The sequence below is a fragment of the Nicotiana tabacum genome, chromosome 3 (genome assembly GCF_000715075.1).
Source record: "Nicotiana tabacum cultivar K326 chromosome 3, ASM71507v2, whole genome shotgun sequence".
In the NCBI taxonomy this organism is placed as follows: Eukaryota; Viridiplantae; Streptophyta; class Magnoliopsida; order Solanales; family Solanaceae; genus Nicotiana; species Nicotiana tabacum.
The window spans coordinates 2194418-2216341 of record NC_134082.1 but is presented as its reverse complement, the minus strand read 5'-3'; the positions used below and the strand labels follow the sequence as shown (position 1 = coordinate 2216341).

Below are 21924 nucleotides of genomic sequence, written 5' to 3'. Positions count from 1 at the left end.
ATTAATTTATAATCTTTTGTAAAAATTTAAAGGTATTTTAGTCATTTTATAAAAGAACAGTTTATTACCATTTTTTTTTAGGTAATTAACATTTTATTAATCACCAATAATCTTTACAATTCATAGCCCGCTTTATAAACTCAGCAGCTATATCTATCAAATACTCAAAGAAACAATCTCAACCTACATACTATATCTTTGGTAGCTCTCACATTACATATGTAGGCTACTTCTCTAGCTATGCTATCAACGCTTTTGCTTCTCTGTTGAAATATTCTCAGATTCCCTTCAATCCAAACACTATGTGTAACCTCTGCATATACCATTCGATACAATTGAGCTCCATAAGATCTGCCTTTAGCATTCTGTATCATCCATTGTTGATGTTGCACCCAGGTATCTCGAACTACATCCTGTCTTTGCATCCAGCATAAAACCTTCTGCCACACTGCCTTAGTAAAGAGGCATTCCACAAATAAGTGGTCTCTAGTTTCATCATGAAGTTGACATAGAGAACATTTTGAATCCATAGTTACCCCCTATTTGATCAATCTATCTACAGTTAAAAGTCTCCCCTGCAAATGTAGCCACATTGTGAATATGGCTTTAGGTCTAGCTTTGTTTTGAAACATCATACACTTCCCAGTTGACTCTAGGCCTATTCCCCAGTAGCTGAAGGTAGAACTGTCTAACCATGCTCTTGTTGATCTGCTAATTATGTTGTACCTGTTGTAGTATTGTTCTGGCACTCAGAATCTGCCTGACCATCCAGCTTGCCTGTTGTGGGATTGCCATGTCTTCAAGTCTCTTATCTTTTATTACTATTTTTTTACCAAATAAATAAACCGCTTATTATTAGTTTCAGCACTTCTATCGAAACACGTAAATATTTATTAAAAAATCAGTTTCAGTACTTTAAAATGCTTTTAAGCTTATCAGCTAATCCAAACGGGCTCTTAGTTGGTGAACAAATGACTTTCTTAATAATTTGACCATTATGCTGATTGGCCATAATTATAGATGCAAAGTTTTAGCTGACAAAATATAGATCGAAATCATAATTATTTCCTGCTAGTGAAATCGAAATTTGCACAATTGGTGCTCTTGAACAAGAGTGAAGAACTAAATCCAAATCTCTTTTGGGCCAAATCAAACTGTAGCAGATTATCCTCTATTTGATGCCCACCAATCACAATGGACGTCCTGGGCTCAGGCCCACCATCCACAAAGCCCAAACACCAAACATCCACATTTTGGGCCTTAACCCGAACCATCGAATTGGACCCAAATATCCTCCAAAACACATCCGGTTTCTGCAGAACCAAATCAATAGTGGGCACAGCCGGTCCAAGGCGCGTGAATGCAATTGCCTTAGCCGGGAAACACACCTCGAACGGCTTCACCGGAGTCGTCACCGTCAAATTCATCGCCTTCGCTTCCGCGACAAACCTCTCCGTTACCGCCTTGAACATAGCCGTCTGCAACACCGTGTACGGCGTCGACGTGCTAATCTTCGTCCCGCCATATCCATTCTCCTCGTTGATTTTCAGTAGCGTCTGGTTCAACGGTACTGATTTTCCGTTCACTTTGATCGAACTCACTCCGATGAAATACTCGTCGGATGGGCGCGTGTAAAATATCACCGTTCCGACGACCGGATTCAGAAGCAGAGGAGTGTAAATCAATGATTTTGAAACATCAATTCCTGGCAGGAAGTTGTAAGGTCCGGCGGAGTTGAAAAATGCAACGCCATTACCGGAGGCCGCGGAACTCGGCAAGCACACGGCGAACACCGCCGGAGAAGAGCCAGCTCTGCTGAGCTGAAACGGAAGTGAATAGTTGAATCTTCCCAATGCGGCTACGCCGGTGACTCCTGTAGGAAGTCCCCGGAGTATTTTTGTATTAGAGCATGCAAAGATAAAGTCTTTGACGACCTTGAGTCGACTCAGATTCCGGCCGTCGGTGGTGGATAAGGCGAGCCTGCACTTAATATTTACATCAAATTAATAAATGCAATTAATATTTATACAAAGCTTTGGGCGATAAATATATATATTTTTGAAATTAACTTCTAGTATCATAGTTATAAACATGTATTATTTTTATTAAATATTAAAGGCATCATTATAGTGGAATTTACACTAAATCATGTTAATTCCTATAAATATAGAAATTTATCAATCTTTTCGTGACAAAAAAATGTGGAACTGATTGAGACAAATGAATTAGTATATTTTTTTCCTTTAAATTAGTAACAATTATAGTTAAATTACTTACGAGTCAAGTAGTATGTTCCCTATAAAAACATTTCGTGTAACTGAATTTTCACAAAAATACTCGCACGAGTCGTTGAAACAACCCGGGCCGGGTTTCTTGAAGCAATTGCCAGAAACAAGGGTCTCGAGAGATTCACAAAGCGAGGTGTTATAGAGAAGGTGTTGATAGGAGGAAGATTTGTAGCGACGAATACAATCAACCCAACTAATTGAAGCACCAAGATCAAGATGTAAATTTGTGATTTGCAATGGAGTTTTGAGATAATTTGAGAGAGAATATAAATTTGTGGAATTGTCTTTGGTTATAGGGGCTAAAAATGCATCTTGTGAAAAAACTAGAGAAGAAGAATTCAAAATAGAAAAGAGAAATATGAAGAATATAGATTTCTGCATAGCTGTTTGCTTTTAGAGTCTCTGCTTAAAGGAATTACTGACTATCCGAAATTAAAGTGTAGTATTTACACATTGCCTAATAATTTCGGATTTTGGATCGGATCGGATTAAAATATACCAATTCGAATCCGATCCGAAATCCCAAAATTTTAATAAACACAATCCAAAATCCGATCCAATCGGAAATCTGAAATCTGAAATCCGAAATTGAATGGATCGATATCCGATCCGATCCGAATGAACGGTCTTGTATTCACATGTAGATCTAGTGGCAAAGACACTTTTCTATAACGGTCACGCCTGACAGGCTGACACTGGTGCCACTGCTCCGTTCAAAAAATTTTGGAAGATTTTTTTTAATAGTCTATTGCAAACATTTTTTTTTAAATTATATGACTTTTTCACAGGAGATCACAAAAAATAACTTTGTAAATAAAGTACCGAAGATCTTTATATATTTATTTCTTATATTCTAACTTTAAGTTGTCATTAAAAATTATTTTCTCGAGATGTAAAGCAACCTCTATACAGAAGCGGATCAAGAATTTGAATTTTATGTGTTCGAACTCATTATATTATTAAAGTTATGTGAATATATATGGTATTTTTTTTCTATTTTAAATAATTTTTACATATAAATTTTTGCTTCACGTCAAAAATAATGGATTCAGATGAACCTGATACTGCTACGGTCCGGCCCTGCCTCTACAGCTCGGGAATCAAACCTTTATATATTTTGAATTGTGATAATAAATCGACAGTTGCACAAATTTTGTGTGCGACTTTATAGATTCATTTTTAATAGGTGGCAAAAGAGCTTTATAAGGATAAGAGAGGAAAGTTTTATGCGGGGAAGATGCCGTTAATTTTTGAAGAGAAATGTCACTGTATAACCGCTGTAAAAATAATAATCGAAAAAATATATAAAATTATATAAATTATGTATGTTATATATAAAAATTATATAAATTTTATATACTTTTTTTCGACTACCAGATATAAATAATTTTTGGCGCGGGCTAAAAGTGATAATACTCTATCTAGTGAAAATAGCACAAGCTAGCCAGTTTTTGGACTGGTCATTGAAAAAGCCAGCGTTTGCAAAGTCATTGAAAAATAGCCACTATTTTGCTGCAACACGGAAAGTTCCAGCGTAATATATTGGAGATTGATGCACCTGCATATGAACTTCCAGCATATTATGTTGGACCAGTATATTATACTAGAACTCCAGAATATTTACTGGAAGTCCAGTATATCGTACTAGAACTCCAGTATATTATGCTGGAAGTCTAGTATATTATGTTGAAACTCCAGTATATTATACTGGAAGTACAGTGTATTATACTGGAACACCAGTATATTATGCTGGAATATTTTTTGGATTTTGAACAGTATTTTCATTCAGATTTATTTTTACATGAAAAATGGCTAAATTTTAATTACTTTTGAAATTGTGACTATTTTTCAATTACCACTTGTAAATTTGGTTATTTTTGAATTTCACGCTCGACCCAATCATCTCGCAAATTGCAATAAAGAATGAAATGAGGCCATAATTAGTATTATAAAAATATTGTTTTTTTTTTGTTTTAAACCATGCAATTTCATCACGTTGGCATGCATTCACTATGTCTGATTTCGAATAAAAAATCTGTAGTAATATTTTAAAGTTTGGATTCCCTTCTAATTTTCTATCCTGTATCAGATAAAAGCAAGCTGGGTTCACAAAAAAAATAAATAATAAAAAAATAAAAAAAATCAATGAGTTTAATATCATTACGTACGATCTAAATATACAAAATGGTACAAGTTGGGTATAAATATAAAGGAATGGGATAAAAGTAATATAAAAGGGACAATTGAATATACAGACCACTAGTATTAATGCAACTTAGAATTAACAAAGCTATGAGGCGAATCTGGATTAGTCGGGCACTTATACTAATATCAAACAGGCGCATTTGTATCTATACCCGTTTTTGGGTCACGTTTTAACTTGTGCCCGCTTTGCAAAAAAATTGTAAGTCTACCCACTTTTTCGCGTAACTTTAGCATACGGGGCTGAAGAAGCAAAGACAATTACGCAAAATTTCAGCATTCTAGTAGACGGGCTTGAAGTAGCAAGTGTGCTGAACCAAGCGGGCTGAAATTTTTGTTTGTAATTGCTGAACTTAAGAATAGTAGCTGAAGTTTTTTTCTCTATTTGCTGAAGTTTTTGTTTGTAATTGCTGAACTTAAGCATAGCAGCTGAAGTTTTGTTCTTTATTTGCTTACGAGCTCACTTACAAGCTAACTTGTGATTTATTTGCCCACACCATTTGCACAAAATTCCGCGTTCGCCATTGCGGGTATAGTAGGTAAATTTTTTTATTTTTTTGGGGAAAAATATTGCTATTAGATTTAATGTCCATTATTCTCTTTTATTTTTCTCCTTTCTGTAGGTCTTGTTTGGGTTGAGGTTAGTGTGAATAGAGGGAAAAAAAAAGAGAAGAACAATAGGCTGTCAATGGTTTTTTTTTATTAGTTTATAAGCAAGAAAACATGGAACATATTCAAACATATGGTGATGTAATTTCTTTGTCTCTTTAACCACAAGGTAATCAATTCTTTTGAATTTTAGTACACAATTTTCTGGCTAATACTGCAAATCAATAAATAAACACAAGAGAAAGGACCAGATAAAGGGAATTTCAAATGATTCTTCTCGTATGTCCAAATCTTGATGGATAAATTCTATTATATTTATACTAGTGGCAGGTAATAAGTATGCCGTAAAATTAGTTAAAGTATACTTGAGTTGGTTCGAACACTATAAGATTATAAAAAAAGGTAATTTATAAGGGTATATTTGGAAATTCGCATGGTAATTGAAATTAGTGTAATTACTAGGGTAGTAATTACACAACCTAGGAATTATGACGACATGTTTATTTGTCATAACATAATTACAGTGCAATTGCAAGCGTGTTGTTTGGTTGTACAAGTCATGTAATTACACAGTTAGATCAAATTTTAAATGAAGTAACTATCAAAACTTAAAAGTTAATATAATAAATATATGCATATAAATAGCAACAAGGGTACTCTCTCATCCGACACAGCTTTGTCGAAAAATTTAGTTAAAAATATGTAAATAATTTTTTTTATGTGAAAACCAATGGGTATATTACAATAGGTCGACACTATTTCAAAAATAATGCAAAATAAACATCAATTTGGAAATAAAAGTAAAACTCAACACCACATACATTTGTGTTTATATGCATAAAAATTTTGGTCAACAAAATTTTCATTTGCCTAAAACTCAAACTCAGACCTCAAGTTACACTGTTACTTTATGCATGAGCAGACTTTGCACAACCAGCTTATGTAGAAAATAAATACATCTTCTCCGCCAATAGGCTCGCGACATCCATGCTATGTTCAACCTAAAACCTATTCCGGCTTCTAAAAAACCAAGAGAGTTACATTGATCCGAAATTGTACAAATTTGCATCAACGTTCCAATGGTTTTTGATCGTTAAATGAAATCTGCTCTAAACGTATCGACTTAGGCCCCATCTGAAGGTAGAGAGTTACATTGATCCGAAATTGTACAAATTTGCATCAACGTTCCAATGGTTTTTGATCGTTAAATGAAATCTGCTCTAAACGTATCGACTAAGGCCCCATCTGAAGGTTGCTGCAAAGCTGTAACAAAAATCAGCTCCATTTTCACCAAACCTTCAAACTGTGGGAAAACTTGAACGATGCAGCCACACTATAGTAACGTTGCTGTTCAGTATATAAAACACTGAAAATTCCAGGAAGCGTAGCAACAAAATTGATTTCTCACCAAAAAAGTTTTGCCTGAGTACTGGCACCTAAAGCAACATCTCTCCATCAGGGCCAGTGATCATATTCTCCAAGTCTTCTTGTGACAATAGAGTTTTCTTGCCCAATGCACCGTTCTTATCATATGGCTGAGCCATTTTCCTCAAGAACTGCATCCATGAGACGGAAAGTTTAAGAATCAAGAAGTGTCAGTTCTTCTAATGCAATCAAATTGATGCTTCTGTCCAAGACAATATAAGGAGACAACAGAACAGTCCATTCCCTTAACTAACGTGAGACATTCTAACACCCCCTTCCCCTGCACGCCAGGGACTAGATATTTGAATCATGAGCAATATAACAGGGCGCACAACATTGGGTAAACCAAGAATAGGGATGTATCTGACTCTAATACCATGTTGAGAAAATGAACTTTGCGCCTAACTCAACCTTAGAAGCTAGCTCGTGCAATGAGAACTGCCCAAAACAATAAACAACAGCACATTCCCTTAACCAGTGTGGTTACATTCTAACACTAACAACTCCAACAACCTAGCCCTTCCCTTGGGACGCTTACGACCGAGCAAAGAAAAGAGAGGACAACGAAAGCAAATTTTCAGTAGGACATAGAGCACATTTGATAATTCACAAAAACTGCAGAAGTTGAACACTCCTAAGTAACAGCAGCGAACAGTTCTTTTGCATCTGAATATTAACAGCGTACAGGAAAGAGGATATACCTCTTTTGCTATATACACGGCCATGTCTGTACTCAAGTTCAAGTGAGCATCCCGTAAATGCGAAAGTATCCATCCAGGCAACTTAGACCGCTTATCATGACGGCTATATCTGATCACAAGATAAAGAGACAAGCATCACAAGCATCTCGTTCCAAAATTTTTTTTGGGTGTGGCTGTGTGTGTGTGTGTGGGGGGGGGGGGGTTGGACGAACTAGTACATATTCAAGAAACAAAAATCACCAAGGAGGGCTAGCTATTTAATTTTAGGTTAGGATAATAGATAAGAGGTCCTGTAAAACATATAACCAGATCCTTGTGCATCTTTTGTAAATTCCGTTCCAACTTGTCTTTTCATTAATATTATAGAAATGACCCAGACAAAGAAGCAAACCTTTTGTCAGCAAAAATCATCATGCCATAATCTGCCTTTGAACGGATAACTCGCCCCACACATTGAGCAGCTTGCCTCTGAATATATATGTATATATGGAGTTAATTATATCAAAACGAAGTCCCAAATAAATATTATAAGGACTTGACTGAGTCTGAAAGTACCAAAGCATCAAAGGTAAGAAAATCTCCCTCTTTTATCTGGAAAGTTTCCCTAAGATACTCCAATCGTGCAAGTAATATTCTGCAAATTTAACAAGGTAAAGGTGCAATTTATAGCATTAAATAGATAAGTTCACACGTCTCAATCAGAGAAAAGATTCTCCTATTAAAGAAGATATTCTTTTCATTAATAGATCATAAGGAATATGCTCTTGCAGTTTCTCTCTGATTAAAAAGATAAACATCCATTCATTATTCGATCATAAGAGAACAGTTTCTTTTTGATGAAGCTTATGACTTGAGAACAATTAGCTTAAGGGGTCGTTTGGTTGGGAACAAATTATCCAATGATTAATTATCCCGGGATTAGTTATCCCACCCTCCCATAGGGATAAAAAAAATTATAATCCCGGGATTATCCCGGAATTATTTATACCACGATTTTATCCCAACCAAATATGGGATAAACTCATATTAAATTTAATCCCAGGATTAATCCCACCCCACCAGTGGGATTATACTGGGTTTGTTGTTGTTGATTAATTATCCCTTATCCCTCATACCAAACGAGCCCTAAGTGTATTGATCTTGCTTGTCAGGTGACTCTAATAAGAGGGCAGTATTTTAACTTTTTTAAATTGAGATTTTGGTGATATATAGTCTGGTTAAAAACTGAATTGTGGTCATGGAAGCCAAACCAACCAAATGGACAGCTCTAATAACAGTAAATCCTCTAATTCACATAAAATCCAAGTTAAGTACCTCAGTACATGAAAGTGAAGCATAAGACGTAGAGATATTAACCTGCTTAGTGTATATTGGAAAGGAACACCAAACATGATCACAAGCCTGCCGTAGTGTCTATCAAAGTCTATACCTTCAGCTACTTTTCCCCTGCATAGTAACACAGACATATTTTAAAGCAAAAGGAGAGAAAGAGAGAAAATGCAAACTCAAAAATAAATTAGGCCAAAACCTAACCAAACCAGAAGCATAAATTTTGAAAAGGGTTTGAACTCATTCTTGTCCAAAGATCAGTTTTCCATTTTCAAAAGTTGAGTTAATTCAGTTGCTGACCTGAATTAACCAAACCCGCACGAAGGCCGAAACAAATGAAATACTAACCCCATAGTAATTTTTGTTTGGCAAAGAAGAAACACGCAAGGAAGAAGTACAAAATTGTTAAATGCATAAACTCGAAAAAAGATTCACCTAGCAACCGAGAAGAAAACAGCACCCCTCCCACTATCACAAGCCCTGCGATAATTATCCAAAGCCAATGTAGTCTCTACAACATCCTGGGTCTCAATAAATACGAGTTTATGTTGCATTATATCCTGCATCATATAACGTCGATAAGAAAAAACAGTAGAGAGAAGGAGCCACATGTGTTTGCTAAGGCATAGTCATAAAGCATTAATCTCATCAGTTCATATAAAATAAAAGGTATACTGGCACCTTTAATATTCCTGATTCATGCCAACTATTGACGATTCCATCCATATAAGAGTAACTGACAAAGAAACAGACAACGCCATCTGGAACGACAGACACCATTTCTAGCAAAAGCTTCCCATAATTTTTCTCGACGCCAGGATCACTTCTCAGATCATACTTTGTGCTTACTGGAAGCTGATCACTGAAATTAACACAAATACAGAACAGATAACATATACCAAACCCGAAGGGGGTGGGGGTTGAGACTAGTATAATTATAGGGTCAACAACTGGTTCAAAGATTTACCTTCCCCGTGTAAGGACCATTGGGCATATGCAATCCCTTGTCAAAGACATCTTGAAGCTTCGACTGACTACCGGATTGAAATTGAGAAGACGCGGGTAGAGATCAATGGGACTAAGGGTCCCGGAGGTAATAACAACAGACTGGAATCGTTCAAAAACGGGCTTTATGGCGAGAGAAGCATCATGACAGGTAAGCTGGCATGCCAAATTATTTCTGAGGTAAGGAAATTGAAAACTAATAGTAAAACAACTACTGAAAGATCACTGTCGACTGAGACATCTTTATAGTTGAATGTATTTCGATATAGTAATAGTAACAATATTCTTAGAAACAAATTTTTCATTACAGAACATGGATTACTATTAGACTAATTGAGACAATCATTAAAAGAAAAATAATATTAGTCAAAGCAAGACAAATGGACGCCATTCTCGGATAGATACGGGGTGGCATAATAGTAAGTGCCTGAAGAACAACTAACAAAACAAGAGCACTAGAAATATCCAATATCTCCATGATAAAATGTTCAGAAGAAACTAAGAACAATAATCTCTGATACAGATAAATCAATGGGAAAATAACATTTTTGGGCCGCCCAAAAAAAAAAAGCCCGCAAATGTATATGTTTTCTATATTAAGTGTAAATATGTTTTGTATATTTGAGCTACCGCCTGTAATTATTTTCGGCTGTCGGGCTAAAAATGGAAAAAAAACCCAAATTAAATCAAGAGATATATGTTGCAAACTTAGACTAGCTTGAGGTATGATAAGACAAATACGTCCATAGTTGCCTCATGAGCAGCAAACACGCACCTGAAGAACAGGATCAGGAATATGTGGCATTCTCTCGTCAAAAGGTTCAATTATAATTGAAAAGCCCCGAGAGTACGTCCCTACCAACGTTGCAAGGTCACAAATAGTTTGCACATGCAGAAACTCATCTGTATCAGTTATCTCCAGGGTTAACATAAGAGAGTGAAGCCTATCATAACAAAATTTTAACATCTTTTGGTCGATTCCAACTTGTGTAGTAATAGAAGCAACAAAGGCAACAGGACCCTCCTTTTCCACATTTTCAGTGTCAAGACGCCCTTTAAGATACTGGACAAATCTTCGCAAAACAGATAAGAAGTGCTCTGCTCGCCTTATATTTCCAGGCACCGCTTCCTTCATGATGTCATCAGGCAAGGCAGGATTAGCAAGCCATGCATCCTGAGCTATAACAAAGAAGAAATAATGAGCGAACACCTCGGTTAATATCACTAGTACATGATTAGAAGTACACAGTCAACAGACAATATATTCAAAATACCAGGCAGTCTTTGTGCTAGACCCTCAACAAGACGATTATACTCTGCTCGCAATCGACCAGCATCAGTGGCCTTCAGCCTTCCTACCATGCAAGATGTTAGACAAACATGGTATTCAGCACTTGTCTACTTTTCTTTTCTTCTTCTTTACGTATTTTCCTTTTCGGGGCTTGTGGGGAGGGGGTTATAGATTATAACAGATGATAACATCATATATACTATGGCTGAACAATCTCCGAGGTACTCCAAATATGCCAAAACTTAACCAAAAGAACTACAGCATAAGTAAAGAATTCAAATGGTATTAGCAAATTTATACTTCCATTTTGTGTACGTAAGAATATGCAAACTATGGTTCAGCATGAAGGGGGGCAGAGGCGGACCTTCAGTGGAGGGTGCGGGGTCACCGGAACCTGTTAGGTTCGGCAAAAACCATGTATATACAGATTTTTTGTGTACTGTATATCCAGATAGGACCCCTTAAATAATTTAATTGGACCCCCTGAAAAACAAAAGCTGGACGGCAACAGTGGTTGAGCTGCTAGTTTAAGCACCTTTCTAGCTTTCCTTACCATTCGGTCTAGTGTTCTAGACCTAGTTCAAGCAAAATTAGCATTTTTTTCCTTTCTTCTTTTGTTTTCTTTTTCATTTTTGGATTCGATGATAGTTTATGTCCTTTAACCTTGCAGATTTCGAAACCTTGGCCTCTTACGCAAAATTGAAGGCTTCATTACAGACCTAGTAAACCAGTTTTGTCAAAATGTTTTATAACAAAATACTGAGATATATATATATATATATAAAATAAGAAAAATTAAAGAACCAGTGTCCGGCGACACCGTTTCTATCAACATTGCTTCCTACAACACCTATTTTGCAAAGTAATCTTTCACTCTTTGCTTAGTGCTTTTTCTTTCTTTAAAAATTTCTGGTTGTTTATATATTGCGGATAAGTTGTCATACTTATTAATTTCTTAAAGAACAGCACACCAAATTTTATCGTTAATTATTGGTTATCGTTAATTATTGGCATATTTAAGTTTAGTGGTGCCTCCGTCGCGCTCAAATCCTAGGTCCTCCTATGAAGGGGGGTATGAACACAAAATGTCCCGGTGATAATCACTAAAATCAACATTATAGTATAGAACAAGAATTTAAATTTTGTGGGGCTAAATGCAAAACAAACAACATCAACATGCGAAGTTAAGCATTGCCGGTGCAGGAAGATAACAAGTAGCACTCGTAAGAAGCTTACCTAACGTAACAATTACCTTTCAATTTCCTGAGACATCCTACTGAGATTCCTTGTTGCCCCTTCAAGCGTCTGCTTCCTCACACTAACACTAAGTGCCTCAATGCATACATTGTCTATATTATGGGCCTCATCAAACACCACAACACACTCTCTCTCCATCTCCTTTGATATAATACCAGCAACCTTGGGATCAAGCAGGTATTGGTAGCTATAAACCACAACATTTGCCTGCTGCACCATATGCCGCGCTAAAAAGTATGGGCACCAACCTTTTTCCTTACCGTACATCCTTAACTCCTGCAACAATACAGTTTAATCATCTAACAAGACCATATGCAAACTTGAGCACCTCCATCAACAGAGAAGAATACAAAGTATAAAACTTGACTAGAGCAAAAAATTCTAGTCAAGAATCAATCTTTAGAGCATAGAATGCAATTGCCAAACAAATATATCTCATTTCGCCACTGCAAATACAAGCACTTCTCGAGCCAAATTGAATAGGATATATCGGATGTCTTTGTATCCTCCAAAAAAATCATTGCCAAACAATGAGCTCCTGCACGAATGGAGACTAACCGTCTTACATGGATATATGCAAACTCGAGCACCCCCGTTATCAGAGAAAATACCAACAACAAAACTTGATTCAAACATAGACAGAGAAATTTCTGGTCAAGAATCAGTCCATGAAGCGTGGGATGCAGTGCAAAAACTAGTCACATCTCTTCACCACTGCAAATTTAAGCGCTTCTTTATAACCCAGTTCTCTTTCTAACAATCTTACAGGAACATACGCAAACTTGGGCACCCACTTTAACACAAAAACATAAGCAATCAAACTTGACTCAATAATTACAGTAAAAGTTCTAGTCAAGGATCAGCCGTTAGACCATAGAATGCAATGAAAAAACAAGTGTTATCTCTCTTCCCGTTGCAAATTCAGGTGTTTCTCTATGACCCCTTCTCAAACCAAAGTAGATTAGACACAATTGTCATTGCATCCTTCACAAAGAGCAATATCAACAATGACCAATTTGTTTCCCAGCTGGTGCAAGCAAAAAAGTGTCTTTTTCCTAACTGTGCCTATGTGAGCTTCATAAAAGCATAAGTAGATGAAATGGGACTGTTCCAATAGGTTGATGGAAGCTTAAAAATAGTCTTAACTTTGAATCAGATTCATATAGCCAAACTCCAACTTATTTTAATAACTAGAGGGCCAATGGTAGGCTGCGTACGATAGACCTTTGTGGTCCGGCCCTTCCTCGGACACCGCGCATAGCGGGAGCTTAGTGCACCGAGCTGCCCTTTAGAGGGCCAATGGTGCAAGGCTCCAAACTCAGTGGATAATGAGTCCGCCCCTCTTATCATTCATGATTCACCACTTATAAACACCACACTTTCGTCTGCGACATGGTTGAAATCCGTGAAGTGCGCCTAACCCAAACATCACGCACTAAACTCATATCACCATACCAAATCCTGGAGGCGTCCAACTCCAACTAATTTGGCATCAAAGCATAATCAATAATGGAGTTTAAGTTGCATACACTGTTGGTGTAAAAAATATTCACACACAATCAGGTCATTTAAAAATGGCACGTAACCTACTATATAACTTAAATTACACTGATGGTATAAAAATAATTACAATGTCGGCGCATATAACTTATGATTGAAGCATTAATCAGTAACATGCAATAAATATAAGTAACCAACTCTAACAGGTTAAATTACAATGATGCGGTCAAAATTCATTACATTGTAGGTGCATATAACTCAAAATACCTGCAAAGTATAAACACCAGCAGGCAAAGTGGAAGTACCAGCCTTATCAGCAGCATCATAATTCTCAAAAAATGAACAAGTTGGAACATTAGGGTTTTCAATAGCAAGTGCTCTAACCCAACTAGCAGTCAATTTCCTACAACCAGCATCAACAGAATCCCTATTCTCAGCAGAAACCACATTTGGGTTCACACACAAATTCTTCCTAGATGAAAGCCCGATTGCCAGCATTCGGGCCCCCGGCCCGAACTGCTGTAACTGATAATTATACAATAATTTAAGCTCAGCTAATGTTTTTTCCATCTCATGTACAGTTCTTGTACAATAAAGAAGCTTAATTGGGCTTGAGGGTTTTGAAAGTCTGTAACTTGTGATTAAAGAAAGTAAAGCTATGGTTTTTCCAGTTCCTGTTGGCATTTCAAGAAGACAATGGCCTTTTGCATCTAAAGCTCTTTTGAGTTCTAACATGTATGAGTATTGTTCTGGGTATATGTTGTCATATGGGAAGTACACTGTTATGTCTTCTAATTGGAATTTCATGACTTGGGTTTTGGTTTTTTCTTGTTTTTTGATCAAAAAGATTGAATCTTTGTAGCTTTTTTTTGGGTTTTTGATCAAAGAGATTGAATCTTGGTAGGGTCTTTTGGAGAATAAAGAGGAAAATTTGAGACCCTAATGGAGGAGTGAAGCGGAGAGGAAGTGAGGGGGGTGGGTTATGATTTTTGGTGTATGACTAATGAGGAATATATATAAAAAAAAATATAAGGGATAATAAACCAATTTACTTTGTCAAACTAAAAAAATTAATAAGTTTATTAAAATGTAGAAAGATGGAACTCGTAATGTATTACTTTTGGCTTGTTTTTGATTTAAAAACATTTTTAATGCTTGCGAAACATCAAAACAAGCCCCCTCCCCCCCCCCCCCAAAAAAAAATTTAAATTGTTTTGACAAATTTTTATGTCTATCTAAATTACTTTATAATTAATTGTATGGGTCAAAAGCTATTTTTAGAATATTTAAGCCAAAATAGTACTAAGGAAAAAGTTCCCAAGTTGTTGTTGATCAAAATAGACCAAGAAGCGGCGAAGTCTGAGACCAAGAAGCGGCGAAGTCTGAAGTCGAATTGTCAACAAAGGCCGAAGTGGAGGTGTCAACAATGTTAGGGTTTTTTAGGAACATGTTCTATGAATAGAAAAATACACAATGATATGGGACATATGATATTCATTTGTAAAAAAAAAACACTTTGACTTGAAAAAAAGAATCGGATTTCATTGCTAATATTAAAACATCACCTTTTCACTAAAATTCTTGTCAGAAAGAACATCCACTTATTCCATCTTTTCCTGGGTGACTCATTGATTCTATTAACTTAAATGTCATTTATTGCTATTTATTGATATTGAATGCTATACTGCCTTGATTTCTAGAATATTTATTGCATGCTACCGTCAATGTTCAACTATATTTTCGTAGTATTTGTGGCCCTTTTAAGAACTTCATCTTAGATATATTATTATTAGCTAAGATTAGCCATCATTTATACAAACTTAATTATTTGAACCAAGATCTATATTTTTTGGTCAAACAGTAATAACTTTCTTTCATTTTGAGTATGTGACCAATATTTTTATAAACTATAGTAATATATTTAATATATATAGAAAATTCTCTGTTTTTATTTGGTCTGCTTTCTTATGATTCTATGTTGAATATTTTAAATTTATTTAAGCAAATGCTCCTTTGCGTAAACTATTTTATTAAAAATAAAGTAGTGAAAGTATGTAATTTAAAATTTATAAAAAAAAAAAACTTTCTTTCCTTTTGCGTATGTGACCAATTTTTTTAAAAAACTTACAGTAATATTTAATATATAGAAAATCTCTCTTTTTTTATTTTTTTTATTTTGGTTTGCTTTTTTACTATTTCATTTCGAATATTTTATACCATTTATTTATTTAAGCAAACGCTCTTTTGAGTAAATTTTTATTAAATATAATAAAGCGTGAAAATATTTAACTTTAAAATTGTGAATCATCAAATGCGAACATATAAACTGCGTTAAAATGAGAGATATATAATGCTTGTAGTGCTAAATGGAACATTTATATGTAGGGTGACTCGAACTCACAACCTCTTGGCTGGAAGTAGAGGGTGCTTACCATCACAACAACTCACCTTGTCTAACCTTAATTAAGCTAATACGACTCATAAATTGCATTCACTTATTACTAATTATAAATTGCATTCACTTATTGCGACTTATACAGTTACTCCAAGAACTCCCTACCTTGCTCTTGGGGTGACTCGAACTCACAACCTCTTGGCTGGAAGTAGAGGGTGCTTACCATCACAACAACTCACCTTGTCTAACCTTAATTAAGCTAATACGACTCATAAATTGCATTCACTTATTACTAATTATAAATTGCATTCACTTATTGCGACTTATACAGTTATACTCCCATGAATAAATATTACCCTTTCGATCTAATTTATGTGAACTTGTTTGACTGGGTACGGAGCTTAAGAAAAAATGAAGATTTTTGGAATTTGTGATCATAAACAAGTCAAAAGGGAACCAGAGTTAAGGGTGTCAATTTGAGCCCAAACCCATCTAACCCGCCCAGAGATTAATGAGTTGGGTTACAAACATTTTAGCTCATAGGTCAATTTAGGTTGAGCCCAAGTTAACCCATTATATTTTATAGCTCATTCTGACCCATTAAGCAGCCTAAATACAACCCATGAAACTCATCCAAAAGAAAATGTATCTCAACCCAACTTATATAGAAATTTATTTAGTTGCCCCAATTTTACTTTTTTTTTTTGGTATTTTAAATTTTATGATTTTTTGTTTTTATGCACCATTTACTTACCTTGTCCCTGCAAAACCCCCCTCCCCTCAAATTTTTTTTTTTTTTTGTATTTTTAGTTTTCTGTTTTTTTCTGCACCACAAACCCCCCTCCCCCACCCCCTAAAAAAATATGTATTTTCAATTTTTTGTTTTTTTTTTTCGTTTTTCTGCATCACTCACCCGCTCCCCTCCCCTTCCCCCAACCCCACCCCACCATCAAAATGTTTTTTGACTTACACATTTTAAGGCAAAAGACTTTTTTTATGCAAGATGAGCATGATTCTAAAATATGGGTCAAGTTGGGCGGGTTGGGTTATGACCCATTGTTTAGCCCATCTTGACCCAACCCATCTTAGCCCAAGTACACTTTGAGTTGGGTTGGGCAATGACCCATTTATTGATCTAACCCATCTTGACCTATCCAATTTCAACCCAATCCACCCATTTGCCACCCCTACCCAGAGTATTTGTGTGGTTATAAAAGCTTCTCATTATGGTTAGAATTGTAAGTTTAAGCTAAATTGTTACCGAATTTAGAGAGGTATTATTCTTTTTTAAACCGACCAAAAATAAATTGATTTCGACAATCCAAGAGGGTGTTCGACTAAACTTATAAGCTAGTCAAACTGGCTTATAAGCACTTTTTGGCTTATTTGCGCGTTTGGTAAAATTAAAAGTGCTTATAAGTTAAGTGTTTATAAGCCAAAAATAAGCTAAAAGCCATAAGTTGGTCTCCCCCAACTTATCAAATTTCAGCTTATAAGCACTTTAGGTTTGACCAAAATATTTACTATTCTATCCCTAAAATAATTCTTTTTAAACAAAACTCTTCGTATACCTAGTTCTTCAGCTGTTTATTATTAATTTCAACACTTTTATCCAAACACGTAACTGTTTATTTTGTAAATCAGATTCATCATTTAAAAATATTTTTCAGCGGCTAGGCTAATGCTTATCCGCTACTCTAAATCGGCTAAGCCAAACGTGGTCTTACAATATACTACTATTCTTTAGTCTTTACTCTTTACTAATGAAACAAACCAATTGCAACTGTTCACCAAACGCTTCTCTTGTATGCTTCTCTAAATTATTCAAGACTATGGCAAATAGGAAGCATTACACTGCTGTTATTTCTCTTTCTAGAGAAATGCAGAAATTTGGGATTGCTGTTGATGTAAGCTTGGTCAGTGGGAAAAGGTTAAGACATTGTTCTCTGAGATGGTGAGCCTTAATATTTATCCAGATGTGCGCACCTTCACCGCGGTGATAGATGGACTATGCAAAGAAGGGAGAGTTGAAGATGCTGAGGAAGTAATGAAACACATGGTCGGAAAAGGTGTAGAGCCTAATATTTTCACCTACAATGTGATAATGGATGGATATTGCTTGCGTGGTCAAGTGGATAGAGCGAGGAGAATTTTTGATTTCATGATTGGTGAGAACATTGAGCCTGACACTATTAGCTATAACATACTAATAAATGGGTACTGTAAGAAAAAGAAGTTGGCTGAGGCCATGCAATTGTTTCATGAAATTTCTCAAAAGGGGTCAAAACCTGATGTTTTTACCTACAATACTATCTTGCATGGCTTGTCATTAATGGTTTGTGCAAAAATGGTAAACACGATAAAGCTCATACTATTTTTGAGAAGCTTTCTTTAATTGGATTGGTTCCGAATGCGAGAACATACACTACAATGATAATTGGATTTTGTCTCAAAGGGATGTTAGACGAAGCTAAAGATATGCTAAGAAAAATGGAAGGCAACGGTTGTTTGCCCAACAATGTCACTTACAATGTTATTGTGCAAGGATTTCTCAGGTGCAATAGAATTAAAGCTGACAAGATCAACCCCATCCTTCTATTCATTAACCATATAGTATGAATTATTTTGGTTTTCCTGGCATTGAAATGAAAATTGTTTAACCCTGACAGAATATACTATAGATGGATGGTAAACATCATATTAAAATTATTTAAGAATATATTTTTGGAGGTTTTTATATGAGCCAAGAGTACTGGATGCTTATTTGGAATTGACATTCTCATAGAACAGTAATATGTAAATGAACCGCTGCTGAAATTGGATGCTATATCTCTCAATGATCAGGTTGCTTACTCACTGTGGTGGAAGCATCAGAAAGACGGGGAGTTTACTGTAAAAATATGTTATAAAAATCTTTTGAGGAATATGGGAGGCACTCAAAAGGACTGGCCATGGAAAACATTTGGAAGAGCCACCTGTTTCACTTGGATCGCTACTCACGAAGCTTGTTTAACCCATGACAACTGAAAAGAGGTTTTGTTTTGTGCAACAGATGCTTTCTGTGTGGAAATGCCAATGAAGCAGTAAATTATCTACAGCATCACTGTACCTTCTCTAGGCAGATCTGGACAATGTTTTTGCCATTTTTGGTGTCCAACGGGTCATGCCAGGATGCATTAAACTTGCATTAAGCAGCTGGTAGTCTGGTACGAGCAGTCTTCATCAAAGGACATACTGGACTGCTATTCCTTCTTGCATTTTCTGGTCTATTTGGATGGAGAGGAATGATAGATGTTTCAACGACAAGAGAAGCAAGAATAAAAAGGTATAGCGAGAGTGGATCACCTTGCCTTAGACCCTTTTAGAATAGGGAAAAAAAATTCTACAGTACCATTGACGATGATAGATACTCTAACAGTAGTAATACAATACTTTATCCTTTACAATACTTTGACAATGTAAACTGGGAATTCTTATTCAGGCTAATGGTTATGGTATTTGGAGCCAGTGTTTTGGAGAGCGAAGCGGAAAAAAGCGAGGAGGCCTCTCTTCACCGAAGCGAGAAGTGCAAAGCAAAGCGCGCTTTTTTCATGGGAAGCGCAATTTAAAACATAAATAAAAAATATTAAATAGGCATAGATAAATGACCAAGAACTCAATAAAAATAACATATTAAGCAAATGTTTCAATTCTTAAAATAACGGACTTTTGTGCTACTGCCAATTGCAACTCCATATGCCCAAGCTCGATCTTTATTTTGGCTTGATGCCGGTGGCGGGGTTGGCCTGTTGATATTTTGCTGTGGGTTGTTAGTGGTTTATGTAGTTTCCTCACTATTTCCTATGGTAGTATTGCTGTTTATTGTTATTGATTTTACATCTATTTTTTTATTTCTTATGATGTTGTTACTATTTTTATAGCTTCTATTGCTGTCATTGATCTATTGTCTATTATTTATTTTTCTTCTTCTCAAGCTGAGGGTCTTTCGAAACAGCCTCTCTACCCCTCCGGGGTAGGGGTAAAATCTAAAATTTTATATCTTCTTGTTGAATATTTTCCCTTATGTTGTCTTAATCCTCTACTTAGTTTTTACATTTGGTGGATCTTTTGTGGGGTACTTGAAGTAAAGGTGCTTTATGTTGTAGAGAACTGTTGGTTAAAAAGGGTTAGACCCTTTTAAGTGAAAGTAAGTCTAGGACTGTCAATTTCTGTGATCTAAGCTCCTATTGGATTAAATACGAACTGATTATGCGATATATGTAGTTTTAGTCATTAGTGCAAGACATTATGCTGCTAATGTATCCAAATTTGTACTGTTATCTGTCTAAATCCAAAATATGTTGTTCTTAGACAAAATGCAAGGAGGAGTTCAAGCAATTGTTTTTCTTGGAAATGTACTCAAGAATGCTGTTTTACGACATGTTCACTTAGTGAATCCAGTAAGCGGCCACTTATGCTTCACGTCATGAATCGACTTCAGCTGCTCGTATGGAAGAACATGGTTTTGAAAGCACTACATATCTGACATGGTAAAGGCACTGATGGTTCTCTGCTCTGGTGCACTACAGATGATACTCCTTATGATGCTGTGCAGTCGGCTAGTATCTTCATGCTTTATCTAAAATGTCTTTGCATCTCACCATTGACATTGCGCACATAGAATATTTACAGATGATACTCCTTATGTAATGTTGCTTCTGTACGATAGACCCTTACGGTCCGGCGCTTCCCCGGACCGCACATAGCGGGAGCTTAGTGCACCGGGCTGCCCTTTTTGCATCGGGCTGCCCTTTTTGCATCGGGCTGCCCTTTTTGCATCGGGCTGCCCTTTTTGATTGGTTGCTTTGACGCATATGACACTATAATGTTGGAGTCTTGGTGGTTTGAGACCCGGGGAAAATAAATCAATTGCTGGAATAAAGAAGAGATATCAACCACTTCTTAAAGATAACAGCTTCTTCTTGGCTGGCTTTTAAAGTTGGTCATGCTACTGGGATTTTACTGGGTCGTCGTTGTTGTTATTTATTTATGTAACATTACTAGTTTTATTTAAAACTTAAATATATGTTTAGAATTCTAACTGAAATACCTTTCATGAGATAAGATACTTTTTCTAATTGGCCTTAATCAACCTCTATGAATTGGGTCTTCCGTGGAAGTGACTTACTGTATCTATTTGCAGTATACGTTTTGGCTTTCTTGTCTATTGAAGAAATTTGTCTCTTTTTCTCTTCTAAACTGTATACATGCAATATTTCTTTAAGAACAATACTCTTTAACGTTTCAAGGTTTTCTTTCAATTCTGTCTTTCTATTTTCTGATACATGCATGTCACTTGCAGATTACTGCATCAGGCACATTTCAGTCATTGATCACACTGGCATCGTAGGTATTATGTTCGTCGGAGACATTGTCCGTGCTGTTGTAAGTGAGCATAGGGATGAGCTGAATTGTTTAAGAGACTAATACAAGGAGGTTATTTTTGATGCTATGTTGCGCGGACTCTCTAAAATGTAGCCTCACTCGTGTCGGATCCTTCAAAAATGCTCTACTTTTCGAGGATCCGACACGTATCCGGCCACATTTTCGGAGAGTCTGAGCAACATAGATTAGATGATGACAAGAAATAAAAGGATCATGGCCAATATCAGCATGCTTGAGTCTGCTGGCAGTTGTTTAAGATGGCAGTTTCTTTAAACAAAATAAAAGGTTTTTCATCTTGTTTTAAGGCATTAATATTGATATATCCTTAAGAGCGTTTTGTGGTTCTTTACATTGTTTGAACTTTGAAGGAAAATAGCACGGGCTAGCCAGTTTTCGGTCTGGTCATTCAAAAATAGCCAGCGTTGCAAAGTCATTGAAAAATAGCTACTATTTTGTTGCATAACACAGAAAGTTCTAGTATAATATACTGGAGATAGG

General features: G+C 36.0%; 2 protein-coding genes across 4 annotated transcripts; both read right to left on the bottom strand.

Annotated features, from left to right (window-relative positions):
- Window positions 1-239: 239 nt before the first annotated feature.
- On the bottom strand, window positions 240-2749 carry LOC107793388 (putative aspartic proteinase GIP1). Its single transcript, XM_016615732.2, has 2 exons — window positions 2278-2749; window positions 240-1980 (listed from the first exon to the last, which is right to left on the bottom strand). Exons 1-2 carry the CDS (start codon window positions 2667-2669, stop codon window positions 1062-1064), a joined length of 1311 nt encoding a protein of 436 aa, XP_016471218.2. The 5' UTR covers window positions 2670-2749; the 3' UTR covers window positions 240-1061.
- A 3184-nt stretch (window positions 2750-5933) lies between these two features.
- On the bottom strand, window positions 5934-14605 carry LOC107793390 (general transcription and DNA repair factor IIH helicase subunit XPD). 3 transcript variants are annotated; one of them, XM_075249064.1, is made up of 13 exons: window positions 13875-14605; window positions 12103-12383; window positions 10834-10910; window positions 10335-10738; window positions 9522-9715; window positions 9236-9416; window positions 8990-9114; window positions 8582-8671; window positions 7781-7859; window positions 7617-7693; window positions 7226-7334; window positions 6508-6655; window positions 5934-6362 (listed from the first exon to the last, which is right to left on the bottom strand). In XM_075249064.1, the coding sequence occupies exons 1-12, from the start codon at window positions 14412-14414 to the stop codon at window positions 6536-6538; spliced, it is 2277 nt and encodes a 758-aa protein (XP_075105165.1). In that variant the 5' UTR covers window positions 14415-14605; the 3' UTR covers window positions 5934-6362; window positions 6508-6535. The 3 variants fall into 3 exon arrangements, with proteins under 3 accessions (XP_075105165.1, XP_075105163.1, XP_075105164.1); XM_075249063.1 differs by having other exon boundaries at window positions 6208-6432; XM_075249062.1 differs by having other exon boundaries at window positions 5934-6655.
- Window positions 14606-21924: the final 7319 nt, after the last annotated feature.